This window comes from Castanea sativa, chromosome 3 (genome assembly GCF_040712315.1).
Source record: "Castanea sativa cultivar Marrone di Chiusa Pesio chromosome 3, ASM4071231v1".
Lineage (NCBI taxonomy): Eukaryota > Viridiplantae > Streptophyta > Magnoliopsida > Fagales > Fagaceae > Castanea > Castanea sativa.
The window spans coordinates 52,777,953-52,797,368 of NC_134015.1; the positions used below are offsets into that span (position 1 = coordinate 52,777,953).

Genomic DNA, 19,416 nt, shown 5'->3' on the forward strand with positions numbered 1-19,416 from the left:
ACTAATTTCGTTGCAATTCTGAATTTGTTTTTTGGATACCACAACAGAAGGTTTAAGCAGAAAACAGGGGAACCAAATTAAGGCTCCATCTAGTGCATACCAAATAACGAAGCTTGCTTATCCCAATTTTTGACAGTACCCAAGATAATGATTCAGCCCACCATGCCATGTCTTCAATTATCACTGATAAGATGATGTCTCACGCAATGTGCGGACAATTTTACAATTTCTTTTGAAATCATGTTCACATATATTAACATCTACATGTAATATTTATTTTGTTGTATAATATTTATGTTTACCCACAATATTGTTGAATTCATTGAAACTTGATTTTCTTAATATATACTTTATTAAAAAAAATTGTATAATACTATAAGACTATAACATATTATGAATATTATTGTTAAAAGTAGATTTTATTTTTTAAAATTGATTAAATGATTTTTTAAAATCCATAAATAAGAATTTAAAGCACAAAATACTTTTTTATCCTAAAATTACATAAATTTAAGCAATTTCCCAAACTCTTCCTCAACTACTCTATTCTCACAACTAAATATGGAGACCTCAATTGCAAACACACAATTCATTATCTCAATGAAATTAAGGAAATCATTTGTAAGTATCAACATAAAGAGAACATGAATAAACAAAGAGAAATTGGCTTCAAACACAACAATTTATCACTATTTAATTGTCTTTAGTTGGGGTTTTGTATCTTTTTTTTTAAAGCAAAAAAATACTTTGAAATCATCATTGATTTTTATTTTTATCACTATGGCTCACACAATAACACTAAAAAAACCTACAAATTATGAGTTCTAACACAAAATCTTTTTTTTAAAAAATAGCTAACTTTATAAATAATCAAGTCAGATCTCTCATGTTTCTTGGTTTCTCTCAATTCATTTGCATGCTTTTCGTTTTTATTTTGCAGGCATATCTAGAAGTGGACAATGTTGCATATGGAGGCACTCTTTGGCATTATTTGGGAATAAAGAAAAATTAAATGTGATATAATTTGCTAAAGAACCTCTTTTACTGTTTTTTTTAGTTGAGGATTCTTTCCATGTTTGCTGTTTTGCTTGATAACCTTATTAGGGTATGTTTGGTTGGGGTGAATATTTGGTGAATGGAAAATAAAGGAAAGAAAAGTGGGGAGAAAATGGTGGAGTAGCTTTTTGATTGGGAGGGGAAGGGAGAAAGAAAACTAGTGAGGTTTGAATGTTTTCTCCTCGAGCCCACCAAAACTCAGTCTCCCCAATTTGGGGAGATTATAGAGAGAAAACAAGGAGCTTTCCTTGTTGCTTTTGGACAATAAACCCCCAACAAAACAGGATGTTTAGACTTTTTGCCTTTTTGTGTGTGTGTGTGTGTGTTTCTTTTTTTTTTTGTGGGTCTTTTCTGGATGTTTCCAGATTTCTTCTTCTTCTTCTTCTTCTTTTAATACTCTTTGTGGGTGCTCATATATGTTTCTTTTCTCATTAGTTGTGGTAGGGTTTTTAATTTTTTTTTTTATATTTTATAAAAAACAGTTTTGGATTAATTTCTTATGCTTTTTTATTTTATATATATATTTTTTTCATTTCTTATGTTTTCTATCCTTCCACTTTTCCATTCTCTTCCCATTTTCTATTCTCCTATTTTCTATCTGCCCACTTTTTCATTCTCCCAATCAAATGAACCCTTAAAGTGAAGAAGGAAAGGTTCTTACTTTGTAATTAGTTGGTGATGAATATTGGATAAAATACAAAAACAAAACTTATTATCTCAGTATTATACACTATATTTCTCCATAGCATTACACCTATATAATCATAAACTTTAAGATAAACTTCAATTAACATCTTAAATTCAAGTTTTTCTCTTCGTATTTCCGCATCCCAATTTTGAATCTCCAATTTACCCTAAAAAAAGAAGTTAACTTTTTTGTATATAGAACAGATTAATATGTTCGGATGCTTGCCAATAAGCTCTAACTCAAATGACATTTTTTTTTTTTTTTTTGTAAGAATAAGATAAGGGTTGGGTTCAAGTTACATATGATGTAACTTTAAGTAATGCTACACTACTCAATAACTTGTTTATTAAATTCATATTTTGAAAATCTCACCGTTGGATTACATGTTCTATATTTTTTTAACATGCATGCCAATTTTCATACCAATCAGATGTTATTTATTATTCAATCCATAAACTCATCTTTTATGCAATATTTTAAACTACAAAAACTTGAATTTAAACAATTGATTGATGACGTGGCTACTGATCTTTGATCACCTTGAAATTTTGTAAATATAGAGCATATACAAAGATAATGTAATCCAACGGTTGATTTATTAAAATTCGCATCCAATTAAAAAATATTGAGTGGTGTAATATTGCTTAGAGTTATACCTGGTGTAACTTGAACCCAACCTACAAGATAAATAGATGGAAGGTGAGGTTGCAAGTTTAAAATCCCTTAGTGTATATGTAATTTATTTGTCAAACAGATTATAGCTTTGGGTGCCCATGCATTATGAAATCAAATTGTTTAACAACTGCTAACAGCAAAGAAATATAAAAGACTAAAGTAAAAGAGTTACAAAGTATCTAATGTTTTGTTTATGAGATAACCAATAGCTATTCACTTAGTTGGCAAAACGGGAATCAGGTGAGTTTGATGGAACAACTGGTCACTTTCCATTAGGTTGTGATTGGTTTTAAATTGATGAAATAAAAATTTTATTGGTTTTGGATTTTGAATTAACACTGATTTTGCCTATTTTGTTATATGGATGTTTATTATTTACTTATGAATTGTTGTTATTATTAAATTTTTTTAGTTTTTGGTTTCTTCTTTTGGCATGGTATGTATTGGGATCTTGCTTGTTTTTTGAGTTTTGACTGGTGGGTATGGTGTATTACGTGTAAGAGTGCTGTTTGGGTGAGACCCACTTGGTGTAAGACTCCATTAATTGCACTTGTAAGATTGGTTGGTTAAATTCAAGACTTAATTTTGTAAGGGGGAAAAATTAATGAGCTTGGATTTTGGATTTTCACTGATTTTTCCTATCTTGTTACGTTCGTGCTTGATTTTTAGTTTTTTGCGTTTTTTTTTTTTTTTGGTTTTGCATTGATTGGGATTTTGCTTGTGCAGTCTTGTTTTGAGCTTGATTGATGATTAATTAGTGTACTTAGTGCAAGAGGCTTGTTTTGGTGAGACTTTTTGGTTTGGGAGTCCATTGCACTTATTAGATGACACTTAAATAGGCTTCAGTTTGAGGAAGAAGAAAATAGGTCCCACCCCAACTTTTAACTTTTTCTTAAATTCTTCCAATACTGTCATTTAAGTTTTTTAATACTCACATTTTGTGTGTCATCTTCATTATATATATTTTTGAGGATTCTAGTAAAATATTGCTAAACTACTTTACAGTTTTTTTAGATAAAGTAAATCTATATGAAACAATTTTTGATCAAACAAAGTTTGGTCAATTAATTTTTAAAAATTATTCTAATCAAACCAGACAAGTTTTTTCTACCAAATCTCTACTTTGACCATTTATGGTAGAGTTATGCCAGTAACAGTACAAGTTTTACTATACAAACTCATACATCAACTTTTAAACACTGAAAAAAAAAAAGATATATTGAAAATTCCTAATGTTATTGCTAAATACTTTTAATTAAAATCCACCAGTAGTTTTTTCACAATCCATGCAACCCGGATTGGTTGTTGTGACCCATTCGGTTTGTAATTTTGAATAAAATTACCTTCATAGATTCATTGTAGTACTATTTTCTGAATTTGGAGCATAATAAAAACAAGAAATTTGATAATGAGGTTGATGCTTGACTTTTCAATAAAGATAGAGCTTGAAGTTTTGGCTCACATAGTAGTAAAATATATTAAAGCAATGGGTGAGATATGTAATATGTATTATGAATAGAGTGTAACTTTGGAGTTTGAGATATATATATATATATATATATATATATATATATATATATATAATTTTAATCCTAGAATTTTAAGAAATATAATGTAATAAAAAAAATAACTGACTTGTTTTTAAATTTAATTATAATTAGTAATGTAAGTTAGGCATCTTTTGTTTTAATTTTTATATTTATTTTATGACTTTCAAACTTATTTTTTATTTTTTTATTTAATATTTTTTATTTTTATTTAACCATATGGTTCGACTAGTTACCTAATGACCCAACTTATCCGGGTTTAATAATTATGGTCTAAATATAGCATAATGTTATTGATTGACTATTACTTTCTACATGGACCCATAACTTTTTTTTCTCCACTCATAATTTGTTACGTGGAAAGTTATGGTATTTTATGTGGTCTTAAATTTTGTGAAATATATAATAATAATAAAACTAGTTAAAGGCCTGTGCATTACATGGTTTTCTTAAAAAGATATATGTAAATAAATCAAAAGATTCAAAACTATATTAATAATTAGTTATTCTTATTCATATTATAAAACACATTAATGTTATGACGTATAATACATGCATACATATATTGAGTCACTTTTTATGAGCAAAAAACATAATCAAAGTAAATATTAATTTTATTTTAAATTACTTGAAACTTTTGCTAATACATGAAGTCAGGTTGTGCATGGAGGTAGTTTGCAGGAACCGGGTAGGTTGAATGTGCTGGCTAGCAGCTTTTTAGAGGAGTATAAGGAGGCACAATCACAATTAGCGGTCCCTGTTACTATTGGTCACTCACAGTCATGGCTGCCACCTGAAGGTATGATATATAAACTTAATTTTGATGCAGCGGTCTTCATGGATGCTTCAGATTCAGGTGTTGGTGTGATTATTCGGAATGAAAGGGGTGAGGTTATGGCAGCGTTGTCATCGAGGGGCTGTGCAGTGATGGATAGTGAAGAGGCAGAGGTTTTGGCGTGTAGACAAGCTATGGAATTTGCGATAGATGCTGGGTTTTCAGATTTAATTGTGGAGGGAGATAATTCAACTGTGATGAAGTCTATTGTCTCAGCTCAGACAGATTGGTCTCGCTTGGGAAATCTTTATGATGATATCCATTGCTTGGCTGGAAGGATGCGACATGTGGAATTTCGGGGTATTAGACGTAGCGCCAATGGGGTAGCACATTCTTTAGCTCGATTTGCTAGGCATATTAGTGAGGATATTGTTTGGTTGGAGGATTCCCCTCCACCGGCTTTAGAAGCTTTGTATTTGGACTCAATTGCTATTGGTAATTAAATGATATTGGTTTTGCCTTCAAAAAAAAAAAAAAAAAAAAATTCTTATTAGTTTAGAAAATAGATTGCTATTCATAGTAGATTATTGGTAAAAGAGTTTGATCTACATTAATTATCTGCTGTAACTATCTTGATAATTAATGAGAGTGTAAACTATTTTTATGCATTTAGTAGTATGACCTATTACCAAAACACTTTCATTTTGAAAGGAGAAAATTGAAAAGAAATGGGCATTTTGAGGAGATAAAACGTGGCATTTGAGGCTTATGAGCATTATTTTGACTTTCTTGATGCATAACGTAAACAAAAAAAAAAAAAAAAAAAAGTGTTAACCTTATGTATGGCGTAAACTTGCTTGAGATGATTATATATGAGATCTTCACATGTGCTATCAGTTTTTCTTCACATGCGCTATCAATTTTTGTAACCAAATCCATCCACATTCCACAACAAACTCTATAAAATTATCAACATTTTTCCACGCAGAATGGGTTCCAATAATATTTTTGACTCCATAACTTGTAATGATCAAATAAGTATAACCCACCAAAAAATGAAAAAAAAAAAAAAAAAAATGCAATATAACATACAAAATATATTAAAAAAATAGAGAAATCAAAACTCCAAAGCCTGCCTAGCCTTTATGCTCCACATGTTTGGTTTCATAGAACCCTCTTAAAAATAATTTTACAAATTTAAATATTTATGAATCTCAATAAAACAAAAGATGAACTAAATGAATGAAAATAACAAAAAAAAAAAAAAAATAGGACTTGGAATTAACAAACCTCAGTACAGGCTCAGAAGTCTCACAGCTTTTAATATAAACGTACTCATGATTTTAGTTTTTTTTATTTATTTTATTTATTTATTTATTTTTTTTATGGGAGCTCATGGTTTTAGTTTGAAAACTTGAAATAGAATTTTATTTTTTTTAAAAACTTAGCTAATAGAGTTTAATATCAAGCAAACTATCTTCATAAGAGTAAGAGTATTATAAAAAAGTAAAATAAATACTAAACTCAAACTCTTAATTCACAGGAAAAAAACCTGAAATTCTTAAAACTTGAACTTTTTCAAGTGTGTGGAGCGAAAATTTTTAAAGTAGATGAATTAACACTTAAAATAAAATTAATGACAAAAAATGTGTATTGAACAAAAAAAAAAAAAATTGTAGATAATTCATATAGTGACAAAGAAGAAAAAAAATTGATATCAACAATTAATTAAGCTTTTGTACTCATGGTTTTAGTTTTTTTTTTTTTTATGGGAGCTCATGGTTTTAGTTTGAAAACTTGAAATAGAATTTTATTTTTTTTTAAAAAAACTTAGCTAATAGAGTTTAATATCAAGAAAACTATCTTCATAAGAGTAAGAGTATTATAAAAAAGTAAAATAAATACTAAACTCAAACTCTTAATTCACAGGAAAAAACCTGAAATTCTTAAAACTTGAACTTTTTCAAGTGTGTGGAGCGAAAATTTTTTAAGTAGATGAATTAACACTTAAAATAAAATTAATGACAAAAAATGTGTATTGAACAAAAAACAAAAAATTGTAGATAATTCATATAGTGACAAAGAAGAAAAAAAAAATTGATATCAACAATTAATTAAGCTTTTGTGCCTATCCAAAATTAATAAAGCAATAGTTTAAAAGTTGTAAACTTACTCTTGGATTTAGTGGACAGTGTAAAGGGGTTTATTAGAAATTAGACTCTAGCTTGATATAAAATAAAATAAATAAATAAACGAAAATATGGGATATGGGATGAGGTTTAAATATATAAAATTTTTATAATAAACTTTTAATTGTTGTAGAATTTAAATTTCTAAAACTTAGATGATAAAATCTTATCTAAATTAAATTATTATTCTTTTAAATATTATTCCTTAATTTTAGAAAATATATCCTAACAAATAATAATAAATTTTTTTTTGAGAATGCATAAATTAATTTATTAATTAATAATTAATGAGAATAGTTACTTGACGGATATATAACTTTTAAGCCTAACTTTGTTTTTACTATCTATTTATTTATTAAAAACTCACATGCCACATTGTCATGCGTATATTAAATATATTCCTCTATTTTATGGTAAAAAAACATAAAACTAAAGTGACCGTGTTAAAGGGGTTTATTAGACTTTAGCGAGTCTTCGCTCCAGAACCCAAAGAGGAAGCTCCGCGTTTGTTTAGCCAATCAGAAGCGCCGAGTGAAGTCACTAAACCAATGAGAAACCTCCACGTGTAAATTCTACGTAGCTTCGCGCTCCCACATCTCTCTTTCTCTCTCCCCCTTATATATCAACTTCTTCTTCATCTACACTCTCTATTCTTTCTCCACATATATTCCGCATCAAATTCTCTCTCTCTCTCTCTCACTCTTTTACTTCTCTTTCAATCCTCGCTTTTCTCAATCTTCTCAAATTCTCATTCTTGAAAATTATTTGTAAATTCAAAAAAAAAAAAAAAAAAAATCCGCCGGATCTGATTGGTCTCCGGCGACATTAATGGAAGTTCACGGCGACGGACTCCGCCGTGTCTTGGTTTTGGCCTTCTGCGTCACCGGAATTTGGTCCGCTTACATCTACCAAGGTTTTCTTCAAGAAACTCTGTAAGTTTTCTAAATTTTTTGGAAATTTGCTAATTGAATTATCGAACAAAGATTTATTAGCATTGTTATTGATTCGATCTGTTAGAAGCTACTGAAAGTGTGTGTGTTTCAGAATTTTCTAGATCACGAGCTGGTTTTTTTTGTGATTTGTAGGAGTTGAATTTGGTTTGTTTTTTGAATCTTGTAAAAAATTAATCGGAAAGTTAATAAGATGAGCAATGCTCGGATTTTTAGGTTACAGCATTGTCTATAGGCGATCGGAGTGAAAATGTTTTGTTTTTTTAATGGCAGTAATTGATCAATTTGCACTAAATTAAGAGTTTCTATTTGCATCAATTTCTAATTTTGGTTGTTAAAAACTTCTAATTTAGATTTATAATCTTGTTGAAGCTAAGGTCACTTGTTCAAATAAAGCATAAGTAGTGTTATCTTTTTCAAGGACAATTAAATTCAAATGCAGCTGTGTTTGAATTTTCGGTTTCGTAAAGCTCGGATTTTAGTTTATTGCAATAGCAGTGAAAAGCTTAGGCTTATCCATTGTAATGGCAGTAATTCCTCATTTTTTACTGAATGAGGAGTTTCTATAGATAGCAATTGTGTGATTTGCAAAAAGTTTTGAGTTTTTGGACCATATGATTATGAACTTGTGTAAGTCTCCTTAAACGAAAATTTCTGTATTACTTTTAATGGCAGTATTTGCGTGATTCAAAATTTTCTAATTTTGTGTATGCGCGCCCTTATTGCTTGCTACCAATGAAATATGCACCACCTGATCGACTTGTTTTTTCTCATTATATAGGTCGACCAAGAGATTTGGTCCAGATGAGAAGAGGTTCGAACACCTTTCGTTCCTTAACTTGGCACAGAATGTAGTGTGTTTAATCTGGTCATTCATAAGTGAGTTCAACTTCACCCTCTTTCTTGCCTTTTCATCCTCTCCTTTGTGAAGATGATGATGGAGATGTGATTCTGATGTTATTGTGTGTAAAAAACAGTGATAAAGCTTTGGTCCAGTGGTAGTAATGGCGGCGCTCCTTGGTGGACGTACTGGAGTGCTGGCATTACGAATACAATTGGTCCGGCTATGGGAATTGAAGCACTAAAGTATATCAGCTACCCAGCCCAGGCATGTTTCTACTTTCTCATTGTTTGTCAGTTTCTCATATTTGGTGGAAAGTGCAGGGGTGCCAATGAGTTCTAGCTCAAGTGACACCTTTCCGTTGTAAAAATAAAATAAATGGGTTGTATATTCAAAATGCATTGAGTGCGGATTTAGAGTCTGTTTGGATACTGCTTATTTTGTTGAAAACTAAAAACACTGTTACAAAATAATTTTAAAACGCGGGTCCCTATACGGACATGACATGGCATGACAAGACAAATTGCACCGAAAATAATTATGAAGTATTACTTCATGACATGACACGCAAAATGCATAGCCACTGTGCGGTTGTCTTCATTTAAAACGCCTTTATCTTCATTTATGTGCACAGGGCAGTGGGTCCCACCATTCAAACGTCGTGCAATCCAAACGCATTCTTAATTTACTCTGAGAGAGAGAGAGAGAGTATGGTGATTGGTAGTCTATTCTTTAGATAAGTTTCTCTCTTTGGGTTCTATGAATCTACCAGGTTTTTTTTTTTTTTAATTCCTCAATAATAGTATAAATTGGTAGACTTTTTCTGCTTCCATATGTTTTTTGATTGGTAAGATACACGACACATGGTCTTGCACCCAAGACAACAGTCTCCATCTCATGATTGTGGCAAAGGAAGTGCCATTTGAGCTACAAATCATTGGCTTTGTATTACATAGCAGTGGCAATATTTCTTGATTAGTGTGATCTTGAAGTACATATGAAAATAACTTGATTGCCGTAAATATTGATGTTGTTTTTACTGATTTCAGGTACTGGCAAAATCCTCAAAAATGATTCCAGGTGAGATATTTATGAGTTTATATGTATAAACCTGAACAAGCATGCTGCGTGTTAATTCTTACTGTAAAATGCATGCTTTTTATTGCTGAAACTGCATTCATATGGCCCTCAAGCATGTGTCCGGCTGACTCAGTTGTAGTCTATAGCCTAGGTGTTGGTTTGAGCGCACCAACCAAACCTTTTTAAAGGCCTTGAATTGTCAAAAGTAGTTCATATAAACCATTCTGTATATTATGGTGCTGAATTCTATGGAATTTCATTACTTATTTAGAAAGATGCAGTCCCCTTCATCAAAACCACTGACCTTAGTTTATATGATTGTTTAGTTTGCTCTTCCTTTTCCATTTCATATAAATTAGCAAGAAAAGAAGTTTGTAATGAATTTTGTGCATCTGTTTTTTTAATAGTTTTCCAAAACTGAATGACTGAATGTTGCTGTTCTAAGTCTTGCCTAATTTTTTTCCTGACCCTTCCTTCTCCTTGGGGATGATATCAATCACACTATTTCAATGAAAAACTGTCATAGTCAGTATCCAGGCAAGTTGGATAATTGTATATATAAGGTGGTTCCTATTTATTTTGACATATAGAAGTTATTCGAGCTCTGTGTATTTGTTCCAGTGAGGATGGATTTATATGTAGAAATAGGTCAACATTTCTGTGGCAAGTTTTATGAATAACTTACTAATGAGTTATCTTACTTTCATGCAGTAATGCTGATGGGTGCTTTAGTTTATGGTATAAGATACACTGTTCCAGAGTATCTTTGCACTTTCCTTGTTGCTGGAGGGGTATCTACATTTGCCCTCTTAAAGGTGATGACTATATCTATATTAACAACTTTTTTTCTTTTCATTTTGATCCCCGTTTTATATTTTTAAGACAGGTTTTTATTTTATTTTTTATAAATAAATGATTTCTTCTGGCAATTTCCATTTCTGATTTTATGTTTGTCTCATCCATAATCCGGTTGATTTCAGACTAGCTCGAAGACTATTGGCAAGCTGGCACAGCCAAATGCACCTCTTGGATATTTGCTATGTTTTCTGAACCTTACATTTGATGGATTTACAAATGCTACTCAGGATTCAATAACCACAAGGTATGTTAACAAGAAACATTTTCCTTTTACATTCTGTGTTTTTTTTTACGGGTTAAAATGCATACTGAATTTTTTTTTTCCCGCATTTTCTGGTGCTTGTTATGGTGAAAAATACAAGTTAACGGAAAATGTTTTCTATAGTCATTGGAAAACAAGCCCAATAGAGTGGAAAACATTTGATTGGTGTTGACCGACTATTGACTCTTCTTTTTTTTTTTTTCAAATGCCATTTTTTTGGCTCAAACCAATTGTTTTCCTGCTTAATTTTTCTTGTAGATTCCCAATTTGGAGTTTTTTTTTTTCCCCCCATTTTAGGCTCCCAAATGCCCCCCGCCCCCCAAAAAAAAAGAAGGAAAATATTTTGCTATTTGAGGTTTTTTTTTTTTTTTTTTCACTAATGAAAGTTTTTGTTCATAGATTTATTTGAAATTACAAGAAATATTAATGATATTTTGTGCAAGGCAAGCAACAGAAAATGTTTTTTTTGGAAATTTTTCTTTCATAGAAAAAAACATTATTTAACTGAAGAAGCAATTTGTTGTTAATTTACCTTACTGCCAAGGAAGATGTGTTGAATTTGTTGAAAAGACCATAATTTTTCTCTAGAAAAGTTAGCAGAATGCCTAAAGAGCTACATACATGTCCATTATTTTTCCTTTTACTTGTAAGAAACAAAATTTATGTGGGAGCAAGTCAAGCAAAAGCACAATAACATAAACCAATTTCAAAAGAAATTACATACATAAAATAGTTCCAGAATATTCATTCTAAGTTTACCAGTTGGCCAAGAAGTTATCTTTCATCCCTCTTGTAAACGATTGCTCTTCTCATGTTCACCTTTAACAGTCACTTGTTGAGTGTGGGACACTGATATTTGGCATATGAAACAAATCAAGATCGAGTACATTTGAGACTCATTAACTTGAAGAGCTTGTGTGTACTTTAATATGTTTTAAAATGTCCGTGGCAGCCCTTGCTATTCAAGCTTAAATTAGTTGTGTTTAAGAATGATTGATGGCTTGAATCACACAGGCTCTCTCGTTTTCGTACCAAACCATCTTGAATTGCATTTGTAGTACTCAAACATAATGGTTTCTCTGGCATAGGTACCCGAAAACAAGTGCCTGGGATATAATGCTAGGAATGAACTTATGGGGTACCATTTACAACATGATCTACATGTTTGGCTGGCCGCACGCTAGCGGATTTGAGGCGGTCCAATTTTGCAAGCAGCATCCAGAGGCAGCATGGGACATATTTCTCTACTGCCTTTGTGGGGCAGTGGGCCAGAATTTCATCTTTCTAACCATAAGTAGATTTGGCTCCCTCGCTGATACCACCATCACCACGACCCGTAAGTTTGTCAGCATTGTGGTTTCTTCACTGCTGAGTGGCAATCCCCTGTCAACAAAGCAATGGGGGTGTGTTGCCATGGTCTTCTCTGGGTTGTCATACCAAATCTACCTCAAGTGGAGGAAATTGCAGAGAGCTCCAAAGAAGAGACAGCCCATGTGAAGAGGGAGTGTGTAACAATTTTGAACTTTTAACATTCATCCTTTTTCGTTTTCACCATTTTATCCCTTTTATATCATTTATAGTAACTTTAGGGCTCAGTGGATCTAGGTTATACCCATGAAAATCGTGAATGTAATTGTAGATTCCTTATTGAGAAACACTATTTTAAATAGTCTCATGCCGTACTATCCTATGCTTAGCATAAATGTTCCATATGTTGTAGTGAATAGTGGAAATAACAAAAAACCAAATGAATTAGCAAAAGAGAGAATTTTTCTTTAAAATAAATTTGGAGAATCTCTTCCGATCCATTTATGTGACATCTTATAAAACTATCAGGCTTATTCATTAAGATATACAATTAATATGCATCTCTTTAAACATAAAACAAAGATGCATGAATACAAAATAAAAAGAATCTCCTAGAAATTATAAAAAAAACCATGCCTGTTCTATATTACAAAATGAGTATCCTACCTTATTACCACTTATAGACAAATGTCTAACAATATTACAAAAAGTTTTATCTAACTCTTTAACTATATATACTTTCCTAGCAATAGCTTTGAACAAAGCTACAAAAAATATTTACATGCTCGGCACTTATTGATTACAATCATATAACTCATTAAATAGGTCATATGAGTAAAAGTACAAGACGTTACTATGGCAGCATCTTACCTATTTGGTCCAAACTTGCTTTTAGCCTCACGAGGGTACTAATGGACATTGAGTCGAGGTGGGGGCAGGGTGATTTCTCAAGCACTTTCTCGTTGCCGGATTCAAATTTTCAAACTTGGGATCTCCACCTCCCAAAACACTTGGAAGTAAGCCCAATTCAAAAGCTCGAACTTGAGATCTCTAACCCCAGCCACTTGGAAGTAAGCCCAATGTATGCAAATCAAAGAATTTCAAAGGTACAAAGGTACAAAGTTTAGTCTATTTAATGTACACAATTTTCTAGGAATGTACGCAATTATATATATTCAAAGTACACAATTTCAAATAATTTACACAATTTTGTATAGTAAAGGTACATAATTTTTCAAATAACATACAAAATTTTGTATATTCAATGTACATAATTTTTTAAAGAATTTACAAAATTTTGTATTTTCGAGTTATACAATTTCTAAGAAAGTAAACAATTATATATATTCAAGGTACATAATTTTCTAAGAATTTACACAATATTAAATGAACAAAATTTCAAAGAATGAATATAATTCTGTATATTCAATGTACACAATTTTTCAAAGAATGTACATAATTTTGTAAATTCAATATACTCTATTTTTCTAACAACGTACAAAATTCTATATATTCCAGTTACAGAATTTCTCAAAGAATATACACATTTTTGTATATTGAATGAACACAATTGTAATAAATGTACACAATTCTATATTTTCAATATATATCTATATATATATGACACAACCTTGTTATATATAAACTCTTTGTACTACACTATTTTGTGAATACTATACTTTCTTGTTTCAGTACATACTAGCCAAGTTTACCAACGAGGGGGATGCTTGCTGCCCTGTTTGTGAGATGGAGCAGGAATCAGTGCATCACCTTTTCCAGTTCTTTGAGATAGCTAAAGCCGTGGGGTTTGGTAGCAGATGCATTATAAGAATTCAGTTCCTGAGGGCAAACAATGTGGAGCAGCTGATAAAATTCATTTCAACCCTCCTAGCAACTTCTTGTTTGACCAAGAAGAGAGGAAAAGCTTTATTCTATACAGCGCTTCAATCATGGAGTTTATCTTGAAATGGAGAAACCATGATGTGTTTTGAAAGGAAAAGCATTTTCCATGAAGGCCTTCAAGGAGGCTTCAGTAGGATCTTCTCGGAGCATTGGTCTGTGTTGAAGAGCTCTCATCAAAGCAATAGAAGTAGGGCTAATAGTCAATGGTGCATGACTGCTTCAGGTCAGTTTAAACTGAATTGTGATGCAGCTGTACATTCCAAACATTCAGTCATAGTTGTGGTTGCTAGAGACTGGAGAGGGAACTTGGTGCTTGCCCACACAAAGAAGGTATCCACCAATATCCCAGTCCAAGCTGAAGCAGAAGCATTAAGATGGTCCATGTGTTTGGCATCTAACCAGAATCTGCAGAATGTTGTGATTAGAAGGTGATTCCCAAGCGTGCATAAAGGTTATTAATAATGCAGACCCCAAACCCCCATGGAAAATCCAAGGCCTCTTGCATGATGTGAAGACCTATGCAAGCGACCTCCCTCATATTGCCTTCAACTGGGTATTCAAAGAAGCCAATGCAGCAGCTCACTCACTTGCAACCCGGTCATTTAAGAATGCATTTGTGGGTTTTTTGATTCCTCATTTGGTCCTCCCATTTTTGCTGATGTAAATTGGAAGGAAGCTGTCTCTTCTTCCCTTCTGTAATTGCTTTTTTGCAATCAAATTTTTCTATTCATAGAAAAATTCATATCAGCATTGAAGGCACAATATTAGGAACTCCAAATGATTTAAGAAATCACAAATTAAGGACTTCTTCAATTGAGTCAGTATAACTTGAGCATTAGTTAAACATAACTGATAGAGCAAGTATACTCGCACTCAGTTGCACATTAAAATATACTCACACTCAGTTGCACACTACTTTGTGCAAAATTACAAAGTTATTATATTTTATTTTATTTCAAAATTTAAATTGTAGGCAACAAAATCTGTATGCTAAATTTTATTTTCTATTGATTCTTTTCTTTGGATTCAACGATTGAAATCTGTATAAATTAGGCTTGATTTTTTAGGGCCACAACGGCTTAAGTTCAAACCAAGACTATTAATGGGGTAAGACTATGAGGTGAGGTTTTTGGACCACATGGATAATCCTGAGGAGAATCAACCTGTAATTTTAGCCAGGAAAAGCATGTGTAAACACAGGAAGTTTTCGTTTGTTTATTATTTCACCATTCTAATCACATCTCATTAGGTTTTAAAATAACAGTTGCAAGTGGGCAATAATAAATTTTATCAAGGTACTCCACTTCTTTACATTAAGAAGAAAACCATGTGAAACACAACAATGCAATCGAAAATCAAACAAGCCACCTCCATGGCTCTTGCTTCTTGCAGTGCTTTCCCTGCCATTCCTCTTTGTGCCAATGTCATCTGTAGGTTATCATTCTAAACTTATATCTTTCTTTAAACCTCACAAGTAAATCCTATCTACATTTAAGAAAAGCTTACTAGTTACAACTTACAACTAAAACTAATTTTCCTTCACATACCAACTCGAGAATGCAGACTTTAAATCTCCTCCAACCAATAGGATTGCAAACATCACCACTCAATTCTTCTTCCAGAACAAATCCAATACCATCCCGGTTAAAAACTCTCTCAAATTGATATGATACTTGACTCAGTAGGATTTTATATGGGAACTTGATATGATATTTAAAAATGAGTTTGATCTGGGCAGCCATGGTTGTTGATAACATAAGAGCAGATTGACTGTTTATTTAAAAGTAAACTAGCAACAGAATAAGAGCAAAAAATTTAGAAGAAAAATACAATTGGCTAACAATCGATACTGTAATAATAATAAGACAGATTATTACTTATCAAAAAAATAAGACACAGATAAATCACTAATCTGCAGGATGGAAAACCCAGCAACAAAACCAATAAACTAAAGCAGCTTCTTAAAGTTAAAGTATGATAATCAGAACTAGCATTCAGATCGTATCTAAGAAACTTCTAGGCTAATAGGAATTGATTTAATAATTAATACTCAAAAACTTTTCCCAATGGAGCTCACGCGCGAAAACTGTGTACTACTAGTGTCACCAAGACTTTTCTGGAGCTTAAATTGACTATCTGAAGCATGAAAACACCAAACTAGAACTTCCCAAAACAGACTTTTAGAAAACAAAAAATGTTATTTGTTCCCTTAACTGACACTTAATACTAAATTTTGCCATTTCAATTGCAGGAAACTTGCCAGTGAACACTGGATGTGAGGCAGGACTGGAATTTCTCAAAATCTCTCGCGAGTGCGTCTCAATGAAGAGCCAAATCAAACTCAACCTCAACTCTAGCAATTGTCTGTCATTAAATATATCAACTCCAAACACGTACTCAGTTCCTGAAGGTACCCTCTCCAGAATACTAATCACGGCGACCTCCACAAAGGGTTTCTATTAATGACTTGTATTTAGGAAACTTCAGTGTGTGGACTCAAGCAAGGACAAGTCAGAATTTTCAACAGCACAATGGCTTAGACCATAATCACTCTATGAGTCTATGACCTTCATGGTGGACTCAAGTGTAACTCAAATCAGTTTGATTAGCTTCAATGAGAGCCAAAGAAGTGATCATGCGTATTATATGCCGGTGATCCATATTGCCATCATTTGCCCTTATTTCTGGACTGAGGCCAAGCTGCAAATTGGGGTTTTGCTCTTTAAACTTTTCAAAGTTAAATTGGCATTTTAACTTAACCTTAAAACAGCAAAAAAAGGATATTGCAGCTTTGAAATGACTGGAATTCACCTGAGGAAGTTGTATATTTCAGTCTAAGAGCAATTCACAGGTTCCACATGATGGAGGTCCTACTCCTAGTGTACTTTAATATTGTACTAATACCCAAAAGCCAATTCAAAAACTAAATGTGGGAATGCCTCCTAAGCTCAACAGTTTTTTAAGGAAACGGAAAAAAAAAAAAATCAAGCTTTAGTTTCAAAGTAAAACAAAAGAACAATACAATTCAATTTGCAGATTACAAGAAAAAAAAAAATTAAAAATTATACGAATTGTTAACAAAGATATCATCTTTGACGAAATAAGAAGGTGAACCCAGTTGCATAATGTAAAAGATTCAATCAAATTTCAAGAGGGTTTGAGTAATTCTTACCTGTTGAGCAAGAGGGGGGCGATTGGATTTTAAAAAAGAAAAAAAATTTGGACCATTTCTCGATTTATGCGTGTCATCCTTGCGCAGGGGCCATGCTAATCTTCTCTGTATCGTTCCAATTTTATCGGATGTCCCCGAAGGGACAAGCTTAGCTGCCTCCTTCATTCTAATAAAGACTTAAAGATTTGTGTAACTAGACGATGTGGGATTCGCTGGTTCTCAACTAGAAAGCTCTATTTAGTTAGCTTTTGGGCTTTGGCTTTCCACGCGTCAGTGTCGTAACAATTTCACTCTTTTGTCCTTCTCGCGGATGTTCTGTTCTACGTCGGATAATTTTAATTTTCTTCTATTTTAAAAAGCATCATGAGCAATGAAAAACAAGTAATCATGTTAAAGAACCTATAGCCACTAAAACTTGGGCCGAATTTCATCTAATTCATTAATGTGACTATTTATATGTCTATTTATGTGTATCATTTAAATAAATTACTTGATTCATTATAAAAATCATTTTACTAAAACTGCATATATTTTCAATTGCCACCTTGTAAGTTGGTATTTTCATTATTCAAACTAGTTTAGAGCTAAACTTTTTTCCTTTCAATCTCTTTCGTGTATTTACCTCATTTTAATCCGTTACTATACAAATGAAACAATAACTCTAGGGGTATGCACAATTTCACATGTAAAAGTGGTCAATTGTGAGTTGTAAACACTTTCTACCTACTTCTATTTATATGAACTTATCACTTTTTGTGAATCACTTCTAGTCCACCATATCAACATCAACATCTATATAATAATATCTAAAAACTGAAATATAGTATTTATTATTGCTAAGCTGTTGAGTCATATCAGTATAACATTTCGGTCTATTTCGATCCACTTTGATCCATTCGGTACATTTCAGTCCACTTTAGTCCATTCAATTTGGTCCAATTCAATCCATTTGGCCCACTTTAGTGTCATTCGGTCCATTTCAATCCATTCAGTGATACTTTGGGAGAGAGATTTGTATAGAAATACGAGTTTTTCATTGAAAGTTATGTCACACTCTCAATGTAATTTTAGTACATTTTTTTATAAAATTACATTTTTCTTATGTTATTAAAGCATTGTAATTTTTTTTTTTAATATAAGTGATGAATTTACTTATATTTGTTCTCTTTAAGTCATTTAAGATGTATAGAGGATGAACCATTTGTAAGGAGTATTAGAAAAAAAAAAAAAATCTAATCACAAAGTTATTTATTTACAAAATATCTCACATTATATAATAATTGAGTGTAAAATACATTACGTTTCCTTGGGAAAAAAACTTACAAAATTTAAAACACTTTCAAATAACAAATAAGATAAAGTTTAGCTACAAAATTGATTGTAGCTACAAAATTGATTGTAGCCTTAAGGTTACAACCTTATTCAATATCTATTTATTGGAGGTGAATTTCGACAAATTCATTATTAGATTATATCTTCTTCTTATATCCTTCATGCTTGTTAAAATTCTAAAAAATTAAAGATCAATAGTTATGTCATCAATAAATTGTTTAAATTGCAAGTTTTTTTAATTTAAAATTATGCATAAAATATAAACTTATAGATCATATAGTAAATTATATCTGATTGACACAAAATTTGACATGTGTATTAATAGCGTAAAGAATATGCAATTCAACAATTAGATTTTCAAAATATGTGGTCATGTTTATTTTATTGAGTAAGGTTATAGTCTTAGGCTACAATTAATTTTGTAGCTAAATTTTGTCCTATCAAATATTGATAGCTTAATTTAGAAAATCTAATATATTGTATCAGCTATATTTTGTTAGAAAAGAATCAATTCATTTTAAGAAGAGTTTGAGATTAACACTTATAAGTTTTATCTACTATTTCCATTTTCACTTAACAAAAATAGATCATCAAATTTCTTCACGCATCACATGGGTCTGTAACTTGTGATATTGTAAAATTGGATCAAAAATTAAGTTTTTTTTTTTGGGTAATATTATTGCAAATGAAAAGATAATTACATGAGAATTGGGTGAAATTTTATGGGTTTATATTCCTTACTAGATAGGTTATTTTTAACTTTTATGGGTCAAGTAGTTGC

The 19,416-nt window shown here is 31.6% G+C and overlaps 2 protein-coding genes, 1 long non-coding RNA gene and 1 other non-coding gene across 4 annotated transcripts; 2 read left to right on the forward strand and 2 right to left on the reverse strand.

Annotated features, from left to right (window-relative positions):
- The first annotated feature begins 4,504 nt into the window (after window positions 1-4,504).
- On the forward strand, window positions 4,505-5,244 carry LOC142629149 (uncharacterized). Its single transcript, XM_075803129.1, has 2 exons — window positions 4,505-4,509; window positions 4,620-5,244. The coding sequence occupies exons 1-2, from the start codon at window positions 4,505-4,507 to the stop codon at window positions 5,242-5,244; spliced, it is 630 nt and encodes a 209-aa protein (XP_075659244.1).
- A 2,327-nt stretch (window positions 5,245-7,571) lies between these two features.
- On the forward strand, window positions 7,572-12,689 carry LOC142627763 (UDP-galactose/UDP-glucose transporter 3). Its single transcript, XM_075801638.1, has 7 exons — window positions 7,572-7,862; window positions 8,662-8,759; window positions 8,858-8,988; window positions 9,771-9,801; window positions 10,513-10,616; window positions 10,782-10,903; window positions 12,010-12,689. Exons 1-7 carry the CDS (start codon window positions 7,759-7,761, stop codon window positions 12,416-12,418), a joined length of 999 nt encoding a protein of 332 aa, XP_075657753.1. The 5' UTR covers window positions 7,572-7,758; the 3' UTR covers window positions 12,419-12,689.
- A 978-nt stretch (window positions 12,690-13,667) lies between these two features.
- LOC142627764 (uncharacterized) lies at window positions 13,668-17,549 on the reverse strand. The gene is made up of 2 exons (XR_012842936.1): window positions 17,304-17,549; window positions 13,668-14,854 (listed from the first exon to the last, which is right to left on the reverse strand). It is a non-coding gene; the product is annotated as an uncharacterized LOC142627764 (long non-coding RNA).
- LOC142630119 (U6 spliceosomal RNA) lies at window positions 17,345-17,447 on the reverse strand. The gene has a single exon (XR_012843231.1). It is a non-coding gene; the product is annotated as a U6 spliceosomal RNA (small nuclear RNA).
- Window positions 17,550-19,416: the final 1,867 nt, after the last annotated feature.

Bases quoted from the DNA above. Each gene is read 5' to 3' on its own strand.
- LOC142627763 (XM_075801638.1), top strand. From the start codon at position 7,759: ATGGAAGTTCACGGCGACGGACTCCGCCGTGTCTTGGTTTTGGCCTTC. The intron at 7,863-8,661 runs GTAAGTTTTCTA...CTCATTATATAG, and splicing joins GGTTTTCTTCAAGAAACTCT to GTCGACCAAGAGATTTGGTC. The intron at 10,617-10,781 runs GTGATGACTATA...GGTTGATTTCAG, and splicing joins CTACATTTGCCCTCTTAAAG to ACTAGCTCGAAGACTATTGG.